The following is a 27,712-nucleotide window of genomic DNA, read 5'->3' as shown; positions in this document are numbered from 1 at the left end:
TGCTTTACCTGATGTAAAACAATGTTTGTGGCAAAAATGTCAGTTTAATTTTTTTTATCTTTGAATTTTGCAAAAAATACAAGATTTCTATAAATAATTCTTTGAGAATTGCTTGTCTGTCACTAACACTATTATATTGTCATTAAATTTGCCGTTAATTTTATCAGGTAGCCCAGATATCCTAGCCTCAAACAGGAACTTGTTTATTGCAGGCAGCCAGCTGAGTAATTTCTTATTAGCCCAGCGCATCCGCAATATTAAATTCAGTGCATTAAAAGTAATTGCAATAAAGTGCATCGTGTGACAGATTTTGTTTTCATATAGAGTGCTAACCAAACCTGATTATTTTACCGCATGAATTCAATATAAACAAAACAATTTTAATTATTTATTGCGTTTTTATATTAAATTAAACAAAAATTGTGTTTTAAAACATTGAAATTTATCTTATAATAACTTTTATTTGTTGTTTAAACTTTTAATTAATATTTAATAACTTCTTTACTTATTCTAGGGAATATATATTTTAGATTATGATTGCTCGTTACTAAAACTAACATAATTAGATAATATGAGAAATAAAAGTTGATAATATGATATAAAATTATTTGCTGCCGTTAAACGAAATGCGAAATGCGAGCTGCATCGTGTCAGATGCATCAAACAGCGCGCGCTCGCGAAGGAACAATGCCAGCGCCTGCGAAGGTGGCACAGAGGTAATGCAGAACGCATTAATTATCGCTAATTAGGTGCGGTGATGTTATGCTTGCCCGTCGTAACACTAATTAGATCCTGGCAAATATTATCCCAGGGTGCATTGGCTAGACAATAAGCAAGATGCAAGGAAATGCTAAGATGATAAGATTAATGAAGAAATCGAATAACAAGATTAATTTACAAGGAAGACTCCAATCCAATTATATTCAAATATAGTTTCCGGTCCAAAGACGATATGGTAGATAAGTTCATTGCAAGTTCGCTCCACTATTCTTTAAATAATGATTTTTATTGAGTTAACGTAAGTACTCAGTACTGTGGCAGTAAAAAATGCGAAATGATTAGACGAAACATGTCCAAACAACAAAATAACTAACACAAAGCACTATAAAATGGAAATAATTAATTATATCCTTTAAATATGTATAAATTACTTAGGAGAAATAAGTATCTTCCTCTCACAGCTGAACCAGTTCCCTACAGGCGTCCACGACTTGTACCCTTGCGCGCATCACACACTTAACTCCTGCTGACGCGTTTACTAAAACATTTTTTCACGGTTGGCCGCAGGTACAAAAGGCGAGCACGCAGTGCGCACCGCGCTCAGTCGTGCCTGAGTCGATCAGCACTCCAATCGCAGTCCTCTAGGTTCCTGTCGTCAGGCTTATTTGGATAGTGCTCAGCGGATTAAGAGCTTACGGCTAACATAAACTGCGTTAATAATTGGTTTTTGTAATTTTTTATTCTATCCCAATCATTAAAACAAAATTCTTAACACAAATGAATAAAAGTAATAAGTAAAGTAGAACAATAAAATAAGGCATTCATGTTCCATAATTCAGCTAAATCTAGCTTTCCCTATGACTTAATGGACAAATACATCTTCCCTTTGAGCATCTGCTTGACAGGATTGATCTTCTTCAATATTTGCGTCATAATATTTACCAACTGCTCGCTGGAAAGTCCAGTCTTCTTCGATTTGAACTTTTGAAGCAACTCTGTAGTAGTCATTGGCTTCCGCATCAAATACTTACGTACTGCATCTTCAGTTATACCAGATTCACTAAAAATAAACATAATTTTAGTATTTTGTATAATTTAATTAAATTAAAACATACCTTGCTCCAGGAATATAATTAACAACAGGCTCCATCTTAGATTTCTTTTGTGGTAGTCCCGATCCACCTGCAACTGCACCATCCATTTTCCTTTTATTACTCTCAAGCGTGGGACTACCTGATCGAGAACTATTCGGACTATCAACCTCCTTCTCAGGTTTTGGTTTTTCTTCAGCAGGTTTCTCACCTTTGTTCTTTTTCGACTTCTGTGCCGCTTTTTTCTTCGTTACTTCTTCGTCTGTTGAACTGTCTGAACTAAAATCGCTGTTGTCATCCTTTTTATCTTTCTTATCATCTTTCTTCGAATCCTTCTTGCTTTTTTTACTCTTACTCTTAGAAGACTCCTTGGGTTTGTCTTCTTTCTCATCAGACTTCTCTTTGTCTTCATCGTTCTCATCCTTTTCGGACTTATCACTGTCGCTGTCCTCCTCTTCGTCTGAGTTCAACAACTTCTTAAGACCTTTCTCATCTGCTACACCTTCGAGCTTAGAGGTTTCTGGTTCACTATCAGAACTATCAGTGATATAATCTAATTCTCGTCCTTCACCATCGCCATCATCAGAGTCTTCAAATGCTTCACCATCTGTATCACGCTTCTTTTTCTTCTTCTTGACATCCAATTTCTTTCCTTCTTCTTTTTCTTGTCTGCTTTATCCTCATCATCTTGTTTCTCACCATCTTCTTCATCATCTGAGTCATCATCTGATGTTTCCATCCATTCATCCATTTCAGATATTTTCAATTCCTTAGATTTACTTGTCTTTTTACCTTTTCCTTTACCATCCTCACCTTCTCCATCTAAAACTGTGTCATCTTCACCCTTCAGCCGTTTACGCAACATAAGAGAGAAGAAGTTCAAGTGTTGATTCCTCTTGCTAAACTCCTGTTCAGCTTCTTCAGCTGACAAAGCTTTGTATCTTTGAATGGGTTGAAATTTGTACCATTCATTAAGTGGAAATGCTTGTATCACATTATTAGCAGCATGTGTAAATACATAATAAGCAGCATTCTCAGAAACACCACCCTCTCTAATGCCTTTGAATTTCTTCACAGTACTGCCAGATGATTTTAGAATCCATGGCTGATTGTCAGGTTTGTACTTTTTGGGTATTATTCCTAATTTTTTACGTCGAGCTTCCTCCTTTGCTTCTCTACCAAACTCAGAACCTGCACCAAACCTACAAATACACAGTAAATATTAAATTTCTCTTTTAAATGATGGATTTTAGAATTCATACTTTGGATGTTCTTCTTCATGGGTTCCTTTGAACTCTCTCATGTTATTTTCTCTCTCCATTTTCACCTGACTCCATTTATCAAACTCTACCCCAAGGGTAGAATTAAATCTCATTACATGATATTTTTTATTTACATTTTTGGGCACAATGATGGAATATTCTTTAACAGTTGTTCGCTGCAAAAATATATAATTTTGATTTAAAATGTATTATTAAAAGCTTATTGAGAGTACTTACAGGATTAGAATTTGACGACATGTTTAAAAGCTTTACAATACTTATATAAAACAAAAATATGAGAAATTATCTGCTCAAAGAGTGCAATCCAGAGTGTTGGCCAGAGAACAAAATCAGAGGTTATAACTTTTACTGGTGATTGCTTGATTTTTAATTTTATTATGCAAGAACTCTAGTCTTGGCTGTAGTAAAAATAAAAATAGATGAATAATAATTACAAAATAGAGAATATAATTTAAGATATTTTAACTTCTATCTAAAACTAAATATTACTTGTAATAAGTTTAAATTGTAAATATGGTTGCATACCTTCAAAGTGAATCGAAATGTCACAGGTGTTGAGGTTGACATCTGGATGAGTCATTTAAGTCATTTCTCCTGCACTGAATACAAACAATTTTCACTTGTTTAGTTTATTTCTAATTAACAAATAGTTGCACATAATGGAGGTTTTTAATAAATTTGTGTCGCAAGTGAGCAGTTCTGTGAGCAGCGCAGCATCACAATTGTCAGGGGTGCTGCCAGGAAATCCAGTGACTCGCGAATTCGATGCAAATGAACACATTGCATCTGGAGGATCAGGTACATTTAGGTTTTTATTACTCTACTTACGTAGTTGCATTAAATGATTAATAAATACCTTAGCAAAGTTGTAAACTTTATCTTGTGTAAATTACATGGTAAAAATTAGTTAAGTTTTCTTATATATTATATTATAACATTTTCTACAATAATATGTTGTTTTAATTACAAGGATTGCTGTGGAAAATCTACAGAGGAACAAAGAAATCCACCAAACAAGAAGCGTCAATCTTTGTATTTGAAAAACGCCAGCTGGACAAATACAGTAAAACTGACCGTGATATAATCCTGGAAGTATTGAGGCGAGGAGTAACTCAACTAACTAAAATTAGACATCCACAAGTGCTTACTGTTCAACATCCACTGGAGGAAAGCAGGGAAAGTTTAGCGTTTGCTACCGAGCCGGTATTTGCCAGCTTGGCAAATGTTCTTGGTGAAACATACAACATGCCCCAGTCTCACAATATGGCTGATTACAAATTCTATGACATTGAGATTAAATACGGCCTGTTGCAAGTGGGCGAAGGCCTCGCCTTTCTGCACAATGACATGAAACTTCTCCATAAAAATATCTGCCCTGAAACAATCATTATAAACCACCAGGGCGCGTGGAAAATCTTCGGTTTTGATTTTTGCGTGCATAACACAAGTGCGGCGAATGCTCCGCCACATTATCCATTAGATGAGTTCGTACCATCGTTGCCAAATGTTGCACAGCCGACTTTAGATTATCTAGCGCCGGAATGTATCGTGAGTCAGACTCAATCAGCGGCGAGCGACTTGTTTTCGTTGGGAATGGTTGCTTTTGCACTTTATTCACCTAGTCATGTGAGTGTTATGCCTGTAAGGGATATACAACAGTTTCGAGGAAGAGTTGGCCAGCTTAAAAATTTACCGGCATCGAAATTGTCACCTGTGCCGGAAGCTCTCAAAGAATATGTTAAGTTAATGTTGCATGTTACTCCAGAGTTGAGGCCGGATGCACATCAATTTATTAAGGTACGATTTTGTTATAAAATTATTTTTGACAGTACAAAGAAGCAACATTATGTTTATTTATTTTCTAGATTCCATACTTTGAAGATGTTGGTGTAAAAACTCTCAACTACTTGGATTCGCTCTTGCAATGGGATAATTTACAAAAATCACAGTTTTACAAAGGACTCCCTGAATCTTTAGCCAAACTACCCCAAAGAGTGCGTCTTCAACGAGTATTTCCTTGTTTGGTACGTGACTTGACTCAACCTGCGATGGTACCCTTCGTGCTACCGAACATTCTTGACATTGCACAACACTGCAGTCAAAAAGAATTCGTCAAGTATATTCTACCGTTTTTAAAACCCGTGATGAAACTAACAGATCCCGTGCAAATTCTGTTAATTTTCTTGCAACGAATGGAGTTGATGTTGAAGCTGACACCGGCTGAAGATGTACAACAGCATGTTTTACCAATGTTGTACCGTGGTTTGGATGCAGACACACCTCAGATTCATGAACTGTGTTTGTCGATTCTACCTACATTTGCCGGTCTTATAGATCATGCCAATGTTAAGAATCATTTGTTGCCACGTATCAAAAAGTTATGTCTTTCTACGGCAAATCTCTCCGTACGTGTAAATTGTTTATTATGCATTGGCCGTCTGCTGGAACACCTTGACAAGTGGCTGGTACTGGATGAGGTGTTGCCGTTTTTAACACAGATACCATCGAGAGAGCCGGCTGTTTTGATGGGCATCTTAGGTATTTATAAACTTGCGTTAAATCATAAAAAGCTGGGTATTAGTAAGGAAGTAATGGCGACGCGTGTTCTACCATTTTTGATGCCTTTATGCATAGAAAATGGATTGAATTTATCACAGTTTAATGCTTTGGTGGCATTGGTGAAGCAAATGTTTAGTTTAGTTGAGACTGAACATCGTACGAAATTAGAACAGTTAAATTCCGTCCAGCAAGAGCGAAAACTTTGAGGCTACCATGCCCGAGGTGGCATCACCTACGAGTACCAATGGCGTGCAACTTCATTCCGCATTTAATGGTCTTGGTTTAGATAACTTTATGTCATCTTCAACTACCTCACCTTCTTTATCACTTCAAGACAAACAAAAATTGTCGCAGCAACAGGAAACGATGAAAGTGTTGCAGAATCAGTCACCGTTGGATCCAGCGCCAGTATCGAATGTTTCCAGAGTTGTGCAACCTAAAGATTTAACTCAAGAATTGCCCAAGAATATCATTCCACAGATTTCAAGCCCGCCACAGTCAAAAACGCCATTGAATTCAATGAATTCGCTAAATTCGTTAAGTTCTCTCAGTATGATTGGTAATGATTTAATATCAAAGCCTGCAATTCCCACATCAATGACATTCCCGACAGCAATGAACATGCAGTCACCGCAATCGTTAAAAATGCAACCTGTGATGGGCATAAATTCCATGCAGAACACAAACGGAAGCAACTGGAATAAAGCACCAGCACCCATGTGGCAGTCTCCAGCCCAAAACATGTCTAATTCACAAAGTATGCAATGGGCAAGTCCTACTCCTATGAATGGACAGAGTAAAAACTGGAGTGCTCTTGATAATCTGTTACCAAATTCAGTAAATGCGCCTGCGATGGGCGGTCGAACGCCAATGAATCAAATGATGTCCAATCAGCCCTTGATTCAATCGCCTCCGAATAACACAAATAAAAGCAACGCGTTGAGTAAAGACGATATCATGGATCTGCTTAGTTGAATAATGTTCATGTATTATAACTTTCGTGTTTGTATCGCTTAAATTTTACATTTTGACGAAACCGGTTGAGAAATGTTTGCAATGTGATGCGTCGTTGAAGTATTGAGCATTTGTGATGTGAACTGATCAGTGTTCATTAATTGTTGACTATTTATTATGATAATAGGGAAGAATTAGTTCGGTGCGGCGCGCTTGTACTGAATATTTTTGAATTTATCCATGAAATTATGCTATTATACAACATTGTAATTATGTAATTAAATTATAGAGTAGCTTTTGAAGAAACTGTAACATTCGAAATGAAATTCAAACATTCTTTTCTCATTAATATTGCAAGTTTTGGTGTAAAATACAAAGTGAAATATTGACTGTTGTATGTGACTGTAGTACTATTGGTTGCCTACGTTAGATACCTGCAACTTATTTTATTTGACTTAAGTAATGGTTACTTATACACATTCGCTCAGTACACATGGCTATGTTTATGTTTTGTTTTGCATATGTAGGAGCTAGGTGCTTGAGCCAGTTTGAAATAACTCGCTTGGCTCAACTCAGTCGAGCACGAGAACACCGAGTGGTTTGGCACTTATCAAACAAAAACCGTCTCAATGAGAGTTGTATCATCCCATCAATAATTATAAGTTTCACTCGCTTAGTGCCGTCGCTCGCTCGACCGGTATCAGTTTGAGTGTGTAACCGACGAGTCGCGGGGTCTAGGCCGGTCACAAAGAAAGTCGTGCGTTCCACATACACCACATCCAAACTTAAGTCACATGGACTTGACTTGACTCACTTGACTCCACTTTCGTGTCGTGTGGAGTTGATGCAGTTGTGCGCTTACCACACCATCATCGAAAACAAACGACCCGTCAACAATAAAAATAAAATTATCAAAATGTTTTTAATTTATTTATAGTTATGGTGCGGAACGTGTCGGTGTGCTGCTTAGCGTCCTCGACAGTGCGTGTTGTGAACAATAATACAATGTATTTGTGATAAATGAGTAAACTAAAGTTAATTCTGAGTCAGATAAAATGCGTGATAACCGAAGTGCAATGTGGGATGATTAACACATCAGAATTAATTCAAGTTATAACAGACACTGCACGCAATTAACGTTCAATAAAAAGAATATTTTGAGGTGTAATTCAATCAATTTCTCACAGGTGGGGACATCAATACTGAACGTGATATAAATAGACAAAGGTAAGTGGCATATGAGATCGTCATACGGTATTTTGTACAACACAATAATTACTATGACAATTTGCACAGTTTACATGTAGTGTTTCCGATATCTAAAACAAAATTCAGCACATATATTATGCATTCGTGTTTTATCTTCGCATTCCACACATTTGGATGGTAATTTATGCATACAACATGCTTTCTAACTATGTATATTTTTTAAAAATTTGTTTGTTAAAAGTCAAGTTTTGGAGAGTCCTCTGTTGGTTTTAATATAAGAGTTGTACTTGTTGAAATGTAACTAATGACGATACACATTAATATATACTTCCGAGATAATAAACTGCGTCCGGTTGTTTATTGTGCGGTATGCATACAAATTAGTTAAATTATTATTTGCGCCCATCGTGTTTACCATGCTTAAATCTTTAATATTATTCATAATCGAAATTATGCGTAACCGTTTTCATTGTGAAAGTAAATTGTTTTTGTATAAAGATCCGTTTTTACAATAATATTGATGATTTATACTTCGAATAAAATTGACCTTGTTTAACATTGTTTAACTTGTCTTGTGGTAGTCATCCACGGGTAAGCAACGCTTTAAATCATATTAGAAATTGTTGTGTACGTTATTAGATATGTGGTCGCCTTGAAATCTTTCTCTCTAGTTCGCAAACATGTAATTTTACTGATTAATAGTATGCCTCACTTTAATATAAGTACTTCAGTTGTTTGCGCGCAAACAGAACTCCAATTATATTTATCAGTCTATGTTAGTTAATCATTTTGCAAACAATATATTGCCATAATCTCTGTACTTGTTATGCTACAATCTATAAGTTATTTCGATTGTAATTTTTATTGTAATTTTGATATAACCTATCATAAAACTATTCATGGTGACAAACAGAAATAATAATATAAAAAAACTAAATTCAGCTTTTTTAAAAGTTTTATTGGTCATTTACTCGTAAAAATCGAATATACAACGATTCTAGTGCATTTTATGAGCCCAGACATACAATGGCCTTCAGGTAGAAATTGTTCCCCTAATTTGAACCGTACTTTAAAGTTGGTTGCACCTTTCTCTACCAAAATAAAATAGGGATGCCCTTCATATCGGTTTACAACCTTTATTCCCTTTGTTATCCCTCTACTCACTTTTTATATAGTAAATTTACGGTCAGTATGTGTGGAACGTTATCCATAAATAGACGTTTAAATATGCGTGTTTAATAAACATTAAAAATATTTATAACAAAGTGAGTTATTATAGTGTTTACACATGGACACATTACATTCCACACGACATCTTTAGGTTTAAAGGTTGAAAGTGTAAAAAAAACGTTTTTTTCAGTGGAACACAATGGATCTCTGGAAGAAAGCGAAGAAATGGTATGATTCCAAACAAACTCCCAAAGACAGTTCAAAGAACAACACTCCGCCATCGGGATGGATTGACGATGGTTTGGAAACCGATGCCGAGTACAAAGAACGATGGTTTTCCATTTATATTATTTATTTCACCATGTTTCTGATATCGCTCGGTTTCGGTATTATTCTGACCGGTGTCTGGCCATATTTAGATAGAGTGAGTTATAATTTAAACTATTTATTTTACACGGATCTATGAGGTTTATTTATTCTAGCTTGATCCTACCGCGGGAAAAGAGTTTATGGGTTACGTGGTAGCAGCGAATCCGTTTGCCCAAATGTTGCTTTCACCCTTGTTTGGCTGGTGGAGCAACAAACTGGGTTCCATAAGACTGCCTGTCATGTCGTCCCTGGCGGTTTTTACTATTGCCAGCGCTATGTATTCGTCTCTAGAAGTAGTTGCAGATCATCGAAAATATTGGATGTTGTTTACTAGATTATTGGTTGGGGTCAGTTCAGGTATGGTTCAGACCAATGTATTTCTTGATTAAATTATTGATTGATTTAATTTACAGCTTGTATAGCACCATGTCGATCTTACGTCTCTGCTGCAACAAGATTTACAGAACGAACCAAAGCAGTCTCTATGATCTCCTTAGCTCAAGTATTGGGCTTTGTTATAGGCCCGGCGATCCAAACTAGTGTTGTACCTCTTGGTAACCATGGTTTCTGGCTGATTAAGAACTTTATTAAGCTAGACATGTACACTGCCTGCGGTTGGATCAACGTTGTGATGTCCATCTTCAATTTTTGCCTCTTTATGCCCAGATTCTTTAAGGAACGTCGCATTGCAACGAAAGAAGCTATGTTGAAACAGGGTGTCAGCACTGAAAAGACACATATGATGCTCCGGATTATTTGTCAGCGTGGACTCTAATCATCGCTTTCTTTGTTCTCGTATTCAATTTTATGTTACTGGAAACTCTTGGAACCTCCTTGACGATGGATCAATTTGCGTGGACGAAAAGCGAGTCTTTAAAATATATGGGTATTATGATGTTTATTGGCGGGATTATTTCTATTATTTGCTTCATGATGATATCGCCACTTACTGGAAGTTCCCAGAACATAAAGTTATGATCTGGTGCGGGTTCTTCTTCATGGTAGTGGGACGCCTCGTGCATATTCCAATGGGGGATGCTCCACCTGTGATCTATGATGATTCTTTAAGAGTTCTAAATCAATGTGATAATACAACATTTTTGCCAATTGTTAATGAGACATATGTAGACACCACATTAGATTATTTGAATGTGACTACAGTTCCTCTTGGAATTTTGAAAGATGAAATTTCCTGTAATAATACTCTTGAGACTATTGAATTATTGGGGTGTCCATCAAGTCAAAAGTGGTGTGAATATACCAATGCAATGACACTCACACAGTTCATAGCCGGCTATATTTTTACTTGTTTTGGATATCCGATTGGTGTGACGTTGATTCAAACAATCTTCTCGAAGATTCTTGGACCTCGTCCGCAAGGTGTGTGGATGGGATTACTCACAGGCGCAGGATGTCTCTCCCGTGTCATGGGACCTGTATTTGTTACTTACATCTACACCGAGTTCGGTACTTATTGGACTTTTGGATTTACAGCAGTAATGATGATTGTTTCTATGATTTGGTTGGTGTTTTTTACCGATAAACTGGAAGTAAAAGAAAAGGTTAAAGAGGATGTTGAAGAAGCGACTGAGTTGAATAATTTTGTTACGGTTTCATTACCGAATGTCAATGAGATTGCAAACTAAACAAATTTATAAAATATTATATTACTGACGCTAGTATGACAAAGACAAATCGGTATAATTCTACCATACGTAATGTTATTGTTAGGAATCGTGCCAAAAATGTACTTATATTCATATCATGACTTAATGAGACATGTAAAACCAACAACGATAAAGATTATTAATTTCATAAATAATTCAGGCAAGTTACATCACTTTTTATTTTTACAAATAAAACTTTGAATTCAAATTCCAAATTAAACACGCATAAATAGAATCATAAAACAGAGTGATTTCATCAAATATAGATATATTTGTTTAAAAATAAATAGATTGTATATTTTAAGTCATAAATTGTTTATTTGAAGAGCTCAAGTGAAAGGCATGAATATTCGACATGTGTCGGTGACTTTACATGTAAAAATCAACAATGCAATGAACTTTGTATTTTTTATACAGAAACTGGTAAAATAAAAAAAAATAAAAATTTAAGTTTATAATTCGTGTAAATTGAATATGTATGAAATGTTTTTTGAACACAATGAAATCGTGTTTGCGATTTGATTAACGAACTCCTCGAAATTCGGCCGGTGGCGTTCCCAAAATAAACAACCGGCATAAAAAGATACGACGACACGAAATTTGCTATATATTCGGCCCACCGCGCTCGGAAAATGTTAAATCATGTGCAATACGATTCATGTCGGAGACGTTCAAAGCGTTTAGAGCATTGAAAGCCAAAGTTTAAAGCGGTTTAACAGCGCGTGTGCATTGTCATCGTTATTACAATTATCGGACCGCGCTCGTATCATCCAGAGTAAACTACAAAGACGCGTTGTGCGATAACGACAATGGAAATTGTTCGCATTCGTGCGGATGAAAGCGAAACTTTATTATAATATCATTATTGTCTGTGATGTAGTGTCATGATGCAAGTAAAAATAGTTGTTAAACCTTCGTTGACTTAAGTTACGTGACTTTAATTTTAATGTATTAGACACAATGTAAAGCCTTTTATGTGAGGTGTAGTTTTGGTTAATTCAATTGTAAACATGCGAGTGTTAAAAAACGTCTTATCATTGCCCAAGTAAGCCATCTTACACGTAACGAAATGAGTGATTAAGCAAGAAATTGTTTTCGAGGGCGACACGCCGCTTGTGAGTGAACACAGTGGAAATTTTCAGCGTCTCTTAGGTCGTGTACAAGTGTAATCGAATGACGAAAATATCTTGGAAAGTCTAGTTCTGGCAAATTCAACGGGTTCCGCGCTTAATAATAGTAGTATACTAGTGCACATTCAGAAATAAAACGAACAAACAGCATTATGTAGTTACAATCATAGTATCAAAATATAATTGGCATAAATTGTCATATTTAAAGTGCAAAAATGGGGCTTTGTTGTAAATATGGAAAAAAGAGCGAGTATGAAACTGAAGAGGAATATGAAGAGCGTGCGCGATCACATTTTATTGTTTTCTTCACACAATTCAACGTTGTCATTTCGTATAGTACGATATTAATTGGGATATGGCCATATTTAGTTAAAGTACGAACATAACCTAAAATGTTACCTATTTTGTAATGTATATATTTGTAGATTGATCCATCAGCCGGTAAAAGCTTCTTGGGATATCTAGTAGGTGCAAGTGCTCTTGGGCAAACAATATTCTCGCCATTGATTGGTTGGTGGAGCAACAAACTTAACTCTAGCAGAGTGCCATTTATTGTTAGTCTAGTGGTCCTGCTATTATCTCATTTAATCTATGCAACATTAGAGATTTTTCCACATAAGAAGTACTGGATGTTAGCGTCTAGATTTTTAGCGGGCGTTGGTTCCTGTAAGACTTACGTGACTATTTATGTTAATACTTTTGTTTTATTATAATGCTTTTTTGTTAACAGCAAATTTTGCTTTGTGTCGCTCGCACGTCTCTTCAACAACTTTAGTAAAAGAACGCCGGAAAGTGGTAACCATTCTTTCATCATGTGCAACAGTATCATTTGCTCTTGGACCAGCAATCCAATCCATGACCATCCCTTTTGGAGAAACTGGAGTATGGTTAATCCCAAACACTTTGAAACTAGACATGTACACCGCTGTAGGTTGGATTGGATTGATAATATCTGTCATCAACATGCTCTTGTTTATGCCATCAGTGTTTCAAGAACATCCAATGAATAAGCGTGAAGAAATTTCACCTGAGAAAGACGTCTATCGATCAAAGAACTATAAAATATTAGCAATGCTCTTTATTCTGCTGAATTTCTCATTGACTTTCAATTTTATGTTTTTGAAAGTCTTGGGAACTCCATTGGTGATGGATGAATACGCTATGACTAGAGCACGAGCAATGGCATTAAATTCAATTGTCGTCATTGTAGGAGCTGCGATTTCTTTTGTTTCCATCTTGCTGATTAATCCAGTCAGCAAATTCTTTAGTGAAATAACGTTGTTGATATTTTCTTTACTACTTATGATAATAGGAAGATTCTGTTTCTATCCGTTTACTAATGAAACAGTTGTTACTTATAACGATGTGAGTTTGAACGAGACTGAACTCAGTAACACCGAATATGTTGGATGTCCTTTGAGTCAACAATGGTGTGCTGGCGAAGGAAAGATATTTTTCTTTCAATTTATTTTAGGGAATGCTTTAGAGAATGTTGGATATGCAATCGCCATTACTTTGACTATGACTATATTCTCACAGGTGTTAGGCTCCAAAAAACAAGTATGTTTAATTTAATAAAATTATTTATTTATTATTTATGTTAAAATAACTAAAAAATATTTCTAGGGAACATGGATGGGTTTCCTAACGGCATTTGGTAGTCTGGCAAGGATTACATCTCCGGTTTTCATTACGTTTTTGTATGAACAATACGGTCCACGAACTGTTACAATAGTAACGAATACGATGTTTGCGCTTATCTCAATATTTGTAATGAAAACATCTCATCACCTATTTATTAATAAGAATAATGATATCGATGACGCAAAGGAACAGCTCCAGGAAGATAAACCGGGTAAGGAGTCTACAGTTGACGATGAGACGGCCGGCGATGAACCCGCCAGCGATAATAATTTGTTGAACAAACAAGCCAGAACGCAAACAAACACCATCGAAATTGTGAGCAATGCGTGATGACTATGGAATTACTATGTTTTGTTTATATTGTGAATTGTATATAGGAAATAAATAAATATTGACTGTGATTTAACAAAAAATAAATACTTTTAAAAAAAGCATTTAAAACTGGAATTAGATAACTAGTTCAATAAACTGATAACATTTTTTTTTGTTTCAGTGCGAAAAAATTTAAACATTTTAACTGTTCTCGTTGTGTGGCGAAGTGTAATCGTTTTTGTCATTGGTTTTATAACTATCGACTTGTTTTTAAATATATTTTTATATTGTTGTTTAATTGTTGGTTTACTAAGTCATTGTCAGTCTGCCAGCCGGCGTCGTTTCGAGCAGTTGAAAGTAGTGAAAACTGTTGTAATCTTAATCATTTAATACTATTTATTCAGTGTTAATATATTAAACATACGTAGATGCGCTTATTGCTTTGAATTAAGGAGTGAGTATGGACATTTACGTTCAATTCAAATAAAAACGAGGGAATGCTTTAGAGAATGTTGGATATGCAATCGCCATTACTTTGACTATGACTATATTCTCACAGGTGTTAGGCTCCAAAAAACAAGTATGTTAAACGTTATGAGGACGATTTATATTTTAAAATAACCAAAAAATATTTCAAGGGCACATGGATGGGTTTCCTAACGGCATTTGGTAGTCTGGCAAGGATTACATCTCCGGTTTTCATTACGTTTTTGTATGAACAATACGGTCCACGAACTGTTACAATAGTAACAAATACGATGTTTGCGCTTATCTCAATATTTGTAATGAAAACATCCCATCACCTATTTATTAATAAGAATAATGATATCGATGACGCAAAGGAACAGCTCCAAGAAGATAAACCGGGTAAGGAGTCTACAGTTGACGATGAGACGGCCGGCGGTGAACCCGCCAGTGATAATAATTTGTTGAACAAACAAGCCAGAACGCAAACAAACACCATCGAAATTGTGAGCAATGCGTGATGACTATGGAATTACTATGTTTTGTTTATATTGTGAATTGTATATATGAAATAAATAAATATTGATCAGATTAATAAAAATAAATACTTTTAAAAAGCATTTAAAACTGAATTAGATAACTGCCCAATAAACTGATAACATTTTTTTGTTTCAGTGCGAAAAATTTAAACATTTTAACTGTTCTCGTTGTGTGGCGGCGTAATCGTTTTGTCATTGGTTTTATAACTATCGACTTGTTTTAAATATACTTTTATATTGTTGTTTAATTGTTGGTTTACTAAGTCATTGTCAGTCTGCCAGCCGGCGTCGTTTCGAGCAGTTGAAAGTAGTGAAAACTGTTGCACTTAATACTATTTATTCAGTGTTATATTAAACATACGTAGATGCGCTTATTGCTTTGAATTAAGGAGTGAGTATGGACATTTACGTTCAATTCAAATAAAAAATATTTATTTCAAGGTCAGCCAGTTATAATTACGAAGTTATATGATTTTACAATTTCTTAATTGTGGAAAACTATTGAATTAACGAGATTAGTTTTGTGCAATACAAGTGACTTGAAGTGATTTAGGTTACATGACCTAAATAGTTCGTCTGTAAAACTCGATATCTCGTCTTTACTAACTATTTATAAATAAACTTTTAATTGGTTGATTTATCTCAAAGAAATCTATTTTGCGTCAAAAGATAAACAAATTATCGATCACGATGGTATGAATAAGGACACCCGATGCGGGTAGAGATCTGTTAATGTGCATGTTTACTTTTGTCTGGAGCTAAACTAATAATCATAATTCACATTTGTGCAAACTTATCTTTTGTTATGTTAATTTACAAAAGTGATACGCATAATATAATTTAAAATCTAAGTTGCTAGTTCATTATCTAACCGTTTTTATTGTTCAAGCTACAAGCTACAGTGCAGGCAACATGAACGAATCGAAACTATTACCAATATCCAATGAAGCCGAGAAATCGCATATTGAATCACCACAAGAATATCGCTATCGAAAAATTTCACATTATGTTATATATTTTACGATAACAAGCAGTTCCTTATATTACAGCGTGATGCTTGTCAGTTTATGGCCATATTTAAACCATGTAAGTATTTGTTAGAATATTTTTTATTTTTATTATTATTGAAGGAGTGTTTTTAGTTAGATTCTTCTGCAGATAAACAATTTCTGGGTTATTTAGCTGCAATTGGTGCTATTGGAACTACATTATTCTGCCCGTTATTTGGAAAATGGTCAAACTCACTGAAATCATGTCGCACGCCATTTCTTTTTACTTTAATCTGCGGTGCTGTCCATTATATCATTTATGTCAGCTTACCTTTGATTCATCGGGATAGTAGAAGAAATTGGTTTCTATTTGCTCGGTTTATGACTGGAATGCATGATAGTAATTTGAATGCATGTAAATTCAACAATTCATTGTATTAATAATAGATATTTCTAGTCAATATTGGATTAGCTCGTGGATATATTGCGGAATCCACGTTGAGATCTGAACGTCGAAAGGCTGTGTCCATCCTGACAGGTCTTCAAACTGTGGCATTTGCTTGCGGCCCATTATTGCAATCCTTGATGGTACCACTTAAAGAAAATGGGTTCACTATATTTGGAGGATATGTAAGGATTGACATGTACACTTCAATTGGTTGGCTGGCGTTGATAACAATTGTCATCAACATTATCATTTTCTTGCCTGCAATATTTCAACATAAAGATGTGCGTCACATGGAAACATCTACGAGTAGTAGTACGAGTCTAAATCAAAACTACAAACTTATTGCGTGGATTTTTATATTTTTACAATTCTGGTTAATTTGTAATTACCTATATTTGAAAGTGTTGGGCACACCGATTGTTATGGATGGGTTTGCGATGAATCGCCCAGATGCCCTACAATTTAACTCGTATATTATGACAGGCGGGGCAATTGTGTCTTTAGTCGCCATCGCAGTCTTGGATATGTGCTGTAAAAAGTTTGGAGAAATGGATGTTATGTATCTTGGGTTTCTTATAATGATTGTGGGACGGTTTTTGATGTACCCATCTGTGAGTAGTACTGTTGTCACAGCCGTAAATCAAACAGAGCAAGGCTGTCCTCAGTGGTCCCAAGAATGGTGCATGGATGAGAAGCAAATGTCTCAGCTCCAGTTTATTCTGAGTAATGTTTTGGATAATTTTGGATACTCGTGGGCCATCACAATTATCTACACAAAATTTTCTCAAGTTCTTGGAACAAAACAGCAGGTTTGTTTTTTATATGCGTTTTTGAGGGTGGTTAGAAATAATTAATGCTTCTTTTTATTTTTGCTCAATTAAGGGTACCTGGATGGGTTTTATGACATCATTTTCGGGCTTGGCAAGGATTTTAAGTCCGGTTGTTCTGTCGTATCTATACGTTTTGGTGGGAAATCGTATTACTATGCTCATTTCGAACTTTGTTTTTATTGGACTCATTGTGGCCACTTTATGGGCGATTAAACACTGGACCCAGAAAGGTTCAGTTAATTCAGTTGAAGAAAGTTGCGAAATGATTGATCAAAACGGCAAAGAAATGAACGAAATTATTAAATAATAATGATTAGAATCTGAAGCAATTATTTTCGTTAATAAATGTTTAATATTATATGCGTGTTGTTAAAACTTTAACATTAAAAAATAATCATTTCTTTCTTGAATACATATAAGCCCTTTAGCAAACAAATACTATAAGCATGAAATCCTAGAAGAATCACCCTCCGCCAATTTTTGACACGATCAGGCCACCAAATGACTCACAAAGTCACCGTTAGGGGTGGAGCCACGAGCTCCCCTCGCCACGACAAACTACTAGGGTGCCAGCCAACACCACGGACTCCCCTCATGGGACGAACTACTGGGGTGCCAGCCAACTACGGACTCCCCTCGCGAGGATGAACGGTTGGGGTACCAACTAAATTTTTTCACGAACTCATCTCATTTCCGTTTTGTGCCAGCATCACACTACATCGGTACACGGTATTCCATTTTGCAAAATTACTGCTACAAGGTACGACAGAACTACATCGGTACAGTATTTCAGTTCACCCCAAAACTACTGCTACAAGGTATGAGTAAACGCATTTATTACGAACTCCACTTGATACTAACAGCCATCCCATGCGACTCAGCTACCTAACCTCAATCGACCAAGGCTACGCTCATTAATAACGCTGTGTACATTTCTCTTTCTTTTCCGGGTAGTTCAGCCCCTCGTGCTGAGCTGCCCCTGGGGATTCAAAAACTCCGTACTGGGTTTTACAGTGTTATTTTGGAGTCTTCGGCTTAACTTTGTCTGTGCAAGGTTTTTGTTCGAACGCTCGTACTGAACCGCCTCATTTAAATGTTACTTTATACACGTGTTGTGTAGTATTCTCCCAGATTAAACAGCCTTAATATCAAGACAAACATTCCAGTTTGCACGCGCAACGCCCCATGTCCACGCGCACGACAGCGTAAAGAAGTTTTTCGGTCGATTCGGTGTTGCGATAGTCCGGCACGCTTCAGCCACAGTCGGGCGCACCAACCTGCTGGCTTTATAGGTTGCTTTTGTTTTCACCGCAGTATTCCCGCACGGTTGCTGGGTTGAGCTGCGCGTATCTCGAGAACATGTAAAATTTCTTGCGATTTTAACATTAAATTGCATTGATTTAATTAGCCGTGAAAGTGAGTTTGTGATCAAAAAGTGTGTACGCTTTCCTAATGCTAGAGTACGAAATATTCATTAAACGGAAAAATAAAGTACCGTGTGTTAAGGGATTTATATCGCTGACCGTCGGATCACTTTACATATAGGTACTTCCAACGGGCATCGTGGCGACGCATTTGCACAGGTGAGATGCAGGTATTTTAATTTTTCAGTAATCATCGCTTGTAGTAAAGCGAGAACCGCGCAAAACTGCCACTTTAATAAAATTTAATTAGATTTTCATCCAAGCGTCTGATTTGAGATGTTAAGCGTACGATTGCACTAAGTTATAAATAGCTAAGTACCCTTCACAGTACCCTATTGGTAAAATATAATTCAAATATTTGATGATGTAAATAGTGCACCAACACGATCTGCGAGAGAAATGTTATTCAAAGGATTTTATTTACAGATGTTCAACTTTTTAGATTTTGATCTAAAAGATAGACGATTTCAGCTCTGTGGCCTGATATTATTAAACCGCGCCTAAATCATAATCCTTCGCTTAAATATGTATCTCCTGCTTTGTATTTAATTTTTTATCTCCAAAGTAAATAAACTCTACAGTCGATGAAGATATATTCAACGCAAAATTTTTTACCCTCTACAAAAATGATCTCTTTGGTTTTTGGTTAAAAACATTCCTGTAAAAGTTATTATTTTGCGACAAGTTATATACACAGTTTATAATCACTTATGGTAAATTCTAACTGCGCTACCTATAATCAATTGATCGAAACTAGAGTTTACGTTGTTAATAATCGCGTATCGACAACGCGACTTAATTCCAACAATTTTTACAGGGTTGATTTATCGAAAAGTATTCAGACCTTTTTGTAGAGCGCGTACCCCGGACAAACAGGTTCCAGCGGTATTTTTAGCTATATTTGTTTGATAAAAACAATAACTGTAAAGTGCAAAAATCCTACGTTATTTTAAAATGGGAAAAGGATTATGATTTAGGTAATGGCTTCAGAATATCAACTTAAGGGCTGAAATGACCGATGCAGTCAAAATCTAAAAGTTTGGGGGGCGTCTGAAAAATAAAATCCATTTTGGGAAATAACGGACACCCTAATATATATATACGTAGATAATGATTTGTGCGTGAATCGATGATAAAACTTGTATTACTCTGATTGGTTTTACGTAATTTATTTCCATAACTTAATATAATTCCTTTAAAAACTTTACCATATATTTAACATTATGTATTGTATATTGAGTAGTATTCGTCGTGAATACTACTAAGTATATTTGTTTATACTTTTTATTGCATTGAAGAGTAGATTACGGTACTACGTATTATCCGGTCTATACCTGCACGACCTTCACCATATTGGCCGTGGGGAGCTGGAGAGAGGATAGTTTAGCAGACTGCTAACTGTTTCGGGCCGATTGTCAGCTGATACTGTGGCTGATTCGCGTTATTCACTCGCGTGTCTGCAGATACATTTGTTTTTATTTCGATAGTTGTATAGGTATATCATTATTTTTAATATCAATTAAAGAGTAGCCGTTTCAAGAAGCGTTATAAAAATATGGTGTGGAAAACGCCCAGTATCTCGTACATTGATTCACTTTTTTCCGTTTTTTATCGTCATGTTAGAGCCGGAGAGCTCTACAAGATGCATACCCCTCCTACCTACCCTTTTTTTGTCCTTCAAAAATGAACAATTTTTGGAAAATTTAAAAACATGGTGTGGAAAACACTGTGTATCTAGTGAATTAATGGACTTTCTTTGAGTTTCTCTACGCCAGAATAGACCAAGAGAGTTTTTCTATACGATGTATTCCCTCCAACCTTCCAACTCTTTCGGAAGTGCCCTAAAATGCCCTTTAAAAATAAGCAATTTTAGGAAATTTTGACTCTCTTAAAGTTTCTCCACACCAAAATAGAGTTAGAGAATTCATCTATTCGATGAATATCAATTCAAACTTCCATCCCTTCCGGAAGTTCCTTAAAATGTCCTTCAAAAATCAGCATTTTTAGGAAAAGTTTTAAAAGATGAAGTGGACAACACTCTATATCTCCGAAAATAATTGACTTTTTTGGAGTTTCTGCACGCCAGAATAGAGTCGGAGAGTTTGTCTACACGATGCATACCTTTTCAACCTTCCAGCTCTTTCGGAATTTGAAAACATAGTGTAGAAAACACCCTGTATCTCGTAAACATGACTATCTGCTAGTTTCTCTTCGCCAGAAGAGAGTCAGGGAGTTTGTCTACACGATGCATTCTCTTTATACCTTCCAGGCCTTTTGGAAGTGCCCTAAAATACTCTTCAAAAATGAGCAATTTTTGGAAAATTTAAAAACATGGTGTGGAAAACACCTTGTATCACGTGAACTAATTGATTTTCTTGAAGTTTCTTAACGTCATGTTCGAGAAACCCTTTATACTATGCATACCTCTTTAACCTTATAAACCTTATGAAAGTGTTTTAAAATACTATTCGAATATCGCTATTTTTGTCAAATAAATTTCATTTTTTGGTCGAAAACAGGGTCAAACTTGTTTTACGAGTAATAAATATTTTTCGGTCGAAGAACAGAGTCGAACTTTTTTACTTAAAATTTTTTCGGTTGTATTTTTTTGTTAAAATTTTTTCGGTCGAAAAACAGGATCGAACTTTTTTTCATAAAATTTTTTCGGTCGAATTTTATGTTAAAATTTTTTCGGTTGAATTTTTTTGTTAAAATTTTCTTTGTCGATTTTTTTTTATTAAAATTTTTTTCGGTCGAATTTTTTTTGTTAAAATATTTTCGGTCGAAAAACAGGATTGAACTTTTTTACTTAACATTTTTTTGGTCAATGAACAGGGTCGAACTATTGTGTTTAAATATTTCTCGGTCGAAAAGCAGGGCCGAATTTTTTGGCGATTATGTCAATAACAAAAAGGTTTACGAAAAACGAATGAATTTTTCTCAAATATAGTAAATAGGGTCTAAACGGTTAATGTTAGTTACTGAAATAAACGATGTAGAATTAAATTATCCTTCAGAATCCGATTAAGAATTTAATAAAAATGAATAGTTCCATGCATGGTACGAGTTCAATTCTTCTCATGTTCTGCACTACCGCATGTAATGAAAATGTTAGTTTTTACAAACAAACATGTTTTCTTATCGCTTCCAATTTTTGTACGGTCGTCACGCGGTTGGCTTGCGTATCACGTTAGTCTTATTTTAGTCGTCAAGTGATCTGGACGCACATTTTCTTTACAATATTTGGAGTTCCTTAATTTTTTGTCGCGTTATTACGTAATGTTTCTAAATGCTCCTTCGATTGTGCGCGAGTGATGTGCGGCATTCGTTAAGCGCGGATTGTACACACATACATGCAAAAATTTATTTTGCATCAAGGTATGTTCTCACATTTCTTCAGCCATATGAAAATCAAATCCATTATTGACTTAACTTGTTTTTACTTCAACCGCGTGGTCTTTAACCACCCAAATAATTTTTGTCTCTGGCATTGGCATTTATAAATTCTGTTTTTGGATTTTGAAAGATAATTTAATTCTTAATTGTTTATTTAAGTAATTATTTTTCTATCACTGAGGGTTTAGGCCCTATTTGCAATTTTAATTTAAAAAAAAAAAGATTTTTAAATGCCAAAATGGCTTTAATCTACAATTGTGTTACATGTTTCAAATGTTTCAGAACCAAAAACAGAATTCAAAAATTCTAATTGTTACAGGATCTGAAATTGTTGAAATAAAATATTTCGACATAAAAAAGACAAAAGATTTCTCTTTTTTTATGTCGAATGCAGTTTTCACTAAAATTTGCAAATAGGGCCTGAACGGTTAATCTTAGGAAAAAAAGTTAAGAAAATAATCGACGATAAATTAAAAGAACTGTTTTAGTATTTATTATCCTAACAATGAACGTTTAGGGCATATTTGCAATTAAAAAAAATAGGTGATTTCACGCCAATAAATCTATAATTTTGTTACTGGTGTCCTAATTTAATCGAAATTAAAAGTTCCATGCATTGTACGAGGACAATTCTTTTCATGTTCTGCATTACCACACTGAATGTATCAGTGTTTACAAACAAACAAGTTTTCTTATCTCGTGCAATCTTTGTGCGGTCGCCACGCGGTTCGCCACGCGGTTGGCTTGCCTATCACGTTAGTCTCATATTTGTCGTCGGTTGATCTGCTAACCCTTCCATTGTGCGCGAGTGATGTGCGGCGTTCATTAAATGCGAATTGATTATACACAGAGGTAAAACGTGAGTGATGTTCCGTCGACCGTCGGATTCTCTTTTTGTATGATAGGCGTATTTTATCATTTCTACAATGTGCATAATTAGGTCCTTATAATTTATTGGTTAGGCCAAAAGCGCAAAAATTAATTTTGCATCAAGGTATGTTCTCGCATTTCTTAAGCCATTTGAAAATCAAATCTATTATTGCCTTTACTTGTTTTTACTTCAACTGCGTGGTCTTTAAGCCTACAAATAATTTTTGTTTCTGTTTCAAAACCGTTGATTTGCATTACGTATTTGATACCTTGTTTTGTTTTTGTTTAATCTACAAATTAAAAAGATTAAGATAGACGCGTGCCGTCGGCTGCGCCCTTGATCCTCTGGCGGCTTTCCGGGCTGGTCGCCGGTTGTTTTACATGATTTAAAATAAAATTCTGCTTTGTGCTATATTTTTGTAATATCCAACCCATCACTTTTCCTTCATAACCAAAGAAAATACAATTTTGGAAATGTCCTATTTTTAGGTTTTCTTCTTTTCACTATTCTCTGATTTCCGGTTTAAACATTTTGATTTTTTAAATTTCCTGGTGGGTTTCTTCCTTTATTATCTTGTTAATATCGCCTTGTTAATTGTTTCTATCCGTTTTCCTACTTAAATCTTAATTTTTCTTTGTGTATCACCCAGGAGATATAATTTCCTTAACATTTAATAGACCAAATTTATTAGTGTTTGGGCGTTCTACTTTTAATACTTACAGTTTTCTTTTTGTAACACCCTGTATTGGACTGAAACTTAGAATTTTCTTTTAAAAGATTGTAGTTTTCTTTTGTATCACCCTGTATTATAATTTCCCTTGGTGAATTTGTCAAAAGGGGGAAGATATACATATGTTATCCCACTGAAACTTAGGATTTTTCTTTAAAATGTTGTCGTTTTCTCTTTAAATCACCCTGTTCATTAATTTTCTTTGATTTTTACTGTGGTTTTAGATATGTATTTCCCTACTTGAATTTTGCATTTTCTCTTTAAATGTTATTATATTGCTTTTGGAACACCTTGTATAATAGTTTTTCTTTGTTAACTTTTACCCTTGGTAATTGTCTGCATGTGCAGGGCTATACTGCTCTTATAACTAGATTCAAAATACTATTAGTATTACATTTTACAAGTTTTCATTGTATACATCTATATATATATATATATAAAAGAAAGTCGTGTTGGTTACCTTGATTTTAACTAAAGAACGGCTAAGGTAGCTTAGGGCCAGGAGAAGGTAATGGGATACTTTTTGAAATGAAAACTTTTCTAAAAAAGGTACTAAACGACACTAAAAATAGACAAACATATTTGCGTATATGGATTATCTTGCGGGAGAATAAGAGAACGCAAATACAAAGTTTTCTATTATCCCCGTCTCCTCTTTGTGCGATGCTTCGTAGCATAGACGTGTGTATGTGTGTGTACGTGTGGGTTGAGAGTTGACCGGTTGATGTTTTGTTTTGGAGGAAGGTTACTAGGATACTTTTAGAAGTAGAAAACTCTTTAAGGGAACACTAGAAACGACATTAAAGAAAAGGGAAACCGACATATTCGCTTATATGGTTTTAGCCTACGGAAGAAAAGGCACACAAATATAATGTTTTCTATTATTATCTCGTCTGCCCTTTGTGCAATTCGTAGCTTCCCCTAAGCATAGACGTGCGTGAAACGTTACATTTTTAAAGGAAACCGCAACCCAAATCAGTGTAGAAACAAACACTTATTCAGCTTATATGGTTTAGCCTGGGGAAAAAAAGAGCACACAAATATAATGTTTTCTAGTATCCCGTCTCCCCTTTGTGCAATTCGTAGCTTCCCCTAAAGCATATAGACGTGCGTGGGATTTGTACGTGTTGGTTGAAGTTGCCAGTTGATGTGTTTGTTTTGAATAAGACTTAGTAAGTGTAGGATACTTTTTTTAATACTTTTAAAGTTAGAAACTTCTTTGGAAGATACTAAATGAAGAGTTTTCTTTGTGCGATGCTTCGTAGCTTCCCCACTCAACGTACACGATCAAAACGATTAAGATACTTATCCGACAAAACCGTAATGCAACGCTAGGATTCGAAGGATTGCGAATGAAAAGGACTGAAGAAGAACAAAAATTGCACGTGAAAGCGCCGTGTTAGTATGAGCTCGACTTCGTGCTTCTCAATCCACAAGAGCAAAGCGAGGCGGAACAAAGAAGTTTGCCAGGTCAGCTAGATGTTTCAATAAAGAAATGTTAAAAGTGACTGTGCCTCCTATGATTTGTGTGTACCCACTACATCATTTCAGGTACAAGGTCAGAACTTGTAAAATATTTGTACCAAGTGTCGCCTTATTAATTTGGAGACGACTTAAAACTTCGAAATATTTTTACAAGTCCTCATAAGGAATGTCCCCACCATAAAAATTGTTGATATACCTAAGAATCCTGGGGATGAAGCGTAGAGGAATCGTAGCTGTAGGATGGGCCGGGAGCATCGATAGCAGTACACTATAGAACGACACGCTGCCAAAAAATTTAAAAATCCGAGCCACTCCCGTATTCTTTCGGGGTGGCTTTCCTCTATTCTGTCCTCTCGTCTAACTGCTCTCTCTCTCTCTCTCTTATACTCTTCATCTCTTTTCACCTGTTCTGCTTGTTTCTATATTGTATTGCATCTTCTCATCTTATTTATTTGCCTTGCACCTTACTAAATTGAACTGACATATGCAACCCAGATTGCACCATTTATTTTTATATTTGAGAAAAATGCCTTCTTTATCTGAAGATCGAACCATCGACCTACGGTATGGCAGCATGTGCTTCACACCTGAGAGCCACACGGCTCACTTATCAAATCTTATTCGTATCTTTTTATCTTTTATTTATACTTTCATATCTTACAGTACAATAAAACTACAGCATACATAAAATGCACTGTGCTATACTACACTATACTATGGTGTCCTCTTAGAGTTCAACATGGCTTAAAATACTAATCCTGAAAACGACTAAGTGAACACTAGGGACTCACGTAAGCAATAATGTAAAATTAAATTAGCCTTTTGTTAAGTATGGCCTTGTGGCGTACTCGGCTGAACTGCGCGCAAGCGCTGCGGGTGAAGGGGGAAGGATACTCAAGGTGTGCGAGAGACGACAGACGAGAGGGGAGTCGACGAGAACGCGGCAGAGACGACCGTGTAAAAGGGGAGAAGTCGAGATCATGAGACATACGAGTATAGAGATTGTATAATTAGAGAAATAAATAAGAGATTTTGAATTAGAGACCACATGCGGAGTTATTTCTTAACACTTTATTGACTGAATCATTTTCATTATTATAAAGCAATAACATGGTGTAAGATTTAAAAATTAAATAAAAGTAAAGTTTTATTTGATGCTACTTACTCCTATGTTCTTCTATCAATAAAGGACTAAGGCGCACACACACGTTTCCGCAAATTGAATGTAGAATTGATTATACGCACTTCTTTACTATTCCACGCAGAGATTCTAAATGTATTCACGTCAAACACATAAATTTAACTTCATTTAACCAGAACATACCTATTCGACGGACGGCACGCGCGCTCCGCAAAGAATCACTCAAATCATTCGTTGTGCGCTGCAGTGGGCTGTTACTACTAAATGCCGCTGATCGTCAATCGATTTAAGTAATGCTACAAAATATCAAGAATCGCGAGAAAGGGTCACTACGTTTGATTAATGAACATGAATAAACAAAACACGTGAGCACTCCCAACAGCGCTTAACCGACTAAGCCGAACTAAGCAAAACAGATTGACAACCGACCCGCAGTTGCAGGGGCACTAGTCGGACTCTAGTTATAATACAGTTTACCATAAAAAAAAAATTGGTTTGAGTTTTATGTGTAATAAAAATGAACTTAAAATTTAAATTAAGCAGGCATCAATCGTTTTTTATCTAAATGTTATTTTTGTTTCAACAATAAATTACAAAATTTAAAGTAAAATTTGTATACAATTTTACCCTAAACATTTTATTTTATTTTGCATTATTTACGTTGCACTTTAATGTCATAAGTACCTCAGAATTCCACCCTTTCCAAATGGTTCAATTAAAACAAAAATGCAATGCAAAGAATGCTACATACACTTCATATTCATCGACTTAACTATTCATTCATATTAGTAATCTTATTATTTTACAATATTTTCTTTTGCAAGCAGAACAGCACCGTCATTGATTTTGGTGCGGCGTGCTGTCCCCTAAAACGTTGTATTGTCTTATCACACACTTTGTCACTGAATTTGTTCGTTTTTAAAAGTTAATTTGCTGAAATTAATTTGCAACTGTTGTCATCACGTTGCTCGTATTATCATCTTGTTGTCATATCATATGTATAATAATTGTCACTTGTTTATCTTACCAATAGGTTCGAGTCTACTAGATTAATCAGGGCATTCATATCAGTTCTGCGACAAACTCCGTCTTGTCGAGACCACCGCTGGTGTTGTTCTGCTTGAATCGGCTGCGATTAAATGAGTTGAAATCTTCGGATGAGCTGCTAGCCGGTTCTGGGACTTGGAATGTTGAGCCTTGAAAGCCCATAGCTGCCTCATAATACTGCAATACAATAAGAAAACATCGTGTAAATTAAATGAAACATCCACTAGTTTCATAAGCTT

The 27,712-nt window shown here is 35.5% G+C and overlaps 6 protein-coding genes across 12 annotated transcripts in view; 4 read left to right on the top strand and 2 right to left on the bottom strand.

The window, feature by feature from the left end:
- Window positions 1-1,440: 1,440 nt before the first annotated feature.
- LOC135790447 (general transcription factor IIF subunit 1-like) lies at window positions 1,441-3,613 on the bottom strand. The gene is given in 5 exon segments (XM_065300650.1): window positions 1,441-1,780; window positions 1,836-2,461; window positions 2,464-3,013; window positions 3,074-3,249; window positions 3,311-3,613. Coding segments are annotated over 5 exon segments (1,578 nt in total). The 5' UTR covers window positions 3,332-3,613; the 3' UTR covers window positions 1,441-1,575.
- Window positions 3,614-3,646: 33 nt separating this feature from the next.
- On the top strand, window positions 3,647-6,933 carry LOC135790446 (SCY1-like protein 2). The gene is given in 4 exon segments (XM_065300649.1): window positions 3,647-3,892; window positions 4,065-4,891; window positions 4,960-5,855; window positions 5,857-6,933. Coding segments are annotated over 4 exon segments (2,634 nt in total). The 5' UTR covers window positions 3,647-3,753; the 3' UTR covers window positions 6,629-6,933.
- Window positions 6,934-7,152: 219 nt separating this feature from the next.
- Window positions 7,153-11,480, top strand: LOC135790559 (major facilitator superfamily domain-containing protein 8-like). The gene is given in 6 exon segments (XM_065300793.1): window positions 7,153-7,834; window positions 9,177-9,410; window positions 9,469-9,712; window positions 9,769-10,086; window positions 10,089-10,307; window positions 10,310-11,480. Coding segments are annotated over 5 exon segments (1,698 nt in total). The 5' UTR covers window positions 7,153-7,834; window positions 9,177-9,185; the 3' UTR covers window positions 11,002-11,480.
- A 150-nt stretch (window positions 11,481-11,630) lies between these two features.
- LOC135790560 (major facilitator superfamily domain-containing protein 8-like) lies at window positions 11,631-14,168 on the top strand. The gene is made up of 4 exons (XM_065300794.1): window positions 11,631-12,526; window positions 12,578-12,818; window positions 12,883-13,712; window positions 13,779-14,168. Exons 1-4 carry the CDS (start codon window positions 12,368-12,370, stop codon window positions 14,124-14,126), a joined length of 1,578 nt encoding a protein of 525 aa, XP_065156866.1. The 5' UTR covers window positions 11,631-12,367; the 3' UTR covers window positions 14,127-14,168.
- Window positions 14,169-15,444: 1,276 nt separating this feature from the next.
- Window positions 15,445-17,737, top strand: LOC135791056 (major facilitator superfamily domain-containing protein 8-like). Its single transcript, XM_065301368.1, has 5 exons — window positions 15,445-15,503; window positions 16,002-16,198; window positions 16,255-16,501; window positions 16,559-17,358; window positions 17,432-17,737. The coding sequence occupies exons 2-5, from the start codon at window positions 16,025-16,027 to the stop codon at window positions 17,684-17,686; spliced, it is 1,476 nt and encodes a 491-aa protein (XP_065157440.1). The 5' UTR covers window positions 15,445-15,503; window positions 16,002-16,024; the 3' UTR covers window positions 17,687-17,737.
- Window positions 17,738-26,976: 9,239 nt separating this feature from the next.
- LOC135791217 (cadherin-87A-like) overlaps window positions 26,977-27,712 on the bottom strand; it is a 73,040-nt gene continuing 72,304 nt past the window's right edge. For 5 of the 7 annotated variants that reach the window (XM_065301540.1, XM_065301539.1, XM_065301542.1 and 2 more), the window contains one exon: window positions 26,977-27,650. In XM_065301540.1, coding sequence (XP_065157612.1) covers window positions 27,489-27,650 — 162 coding nt within the window. In that variant the 3' untranslated portion in view covers window positions 26,977-27,488. The remainder of the gene's footprint in view (window positions 27,651-27,712) is intronic. The other 2 variants (XM_065301545.1, XM_065301546.1) reach the window with 2 other exon arrangements.

This window comes from Atheta coriaria, unplaced genomic scaffold (genome assembly GCF_025399875.1).
Source record: "Atheta coriaria isolate IRGN ID8LTWV9N9 unplaced genomic scaffold, Caltech_Dcor_3.1 hic_scaffold_4_pilon, whole genome shotgun sequence".
In the NCBI taxonomy this organism is placed as follows: Eukaryota; Metazoa; Arthropoda; class Insecta; order Coleoptera; family Staphylinidae; genus Dalotia; species Dalotia coriaria.
This window is presented reverse-complemented; position numbering and strand designations above follow the sequence as displayed.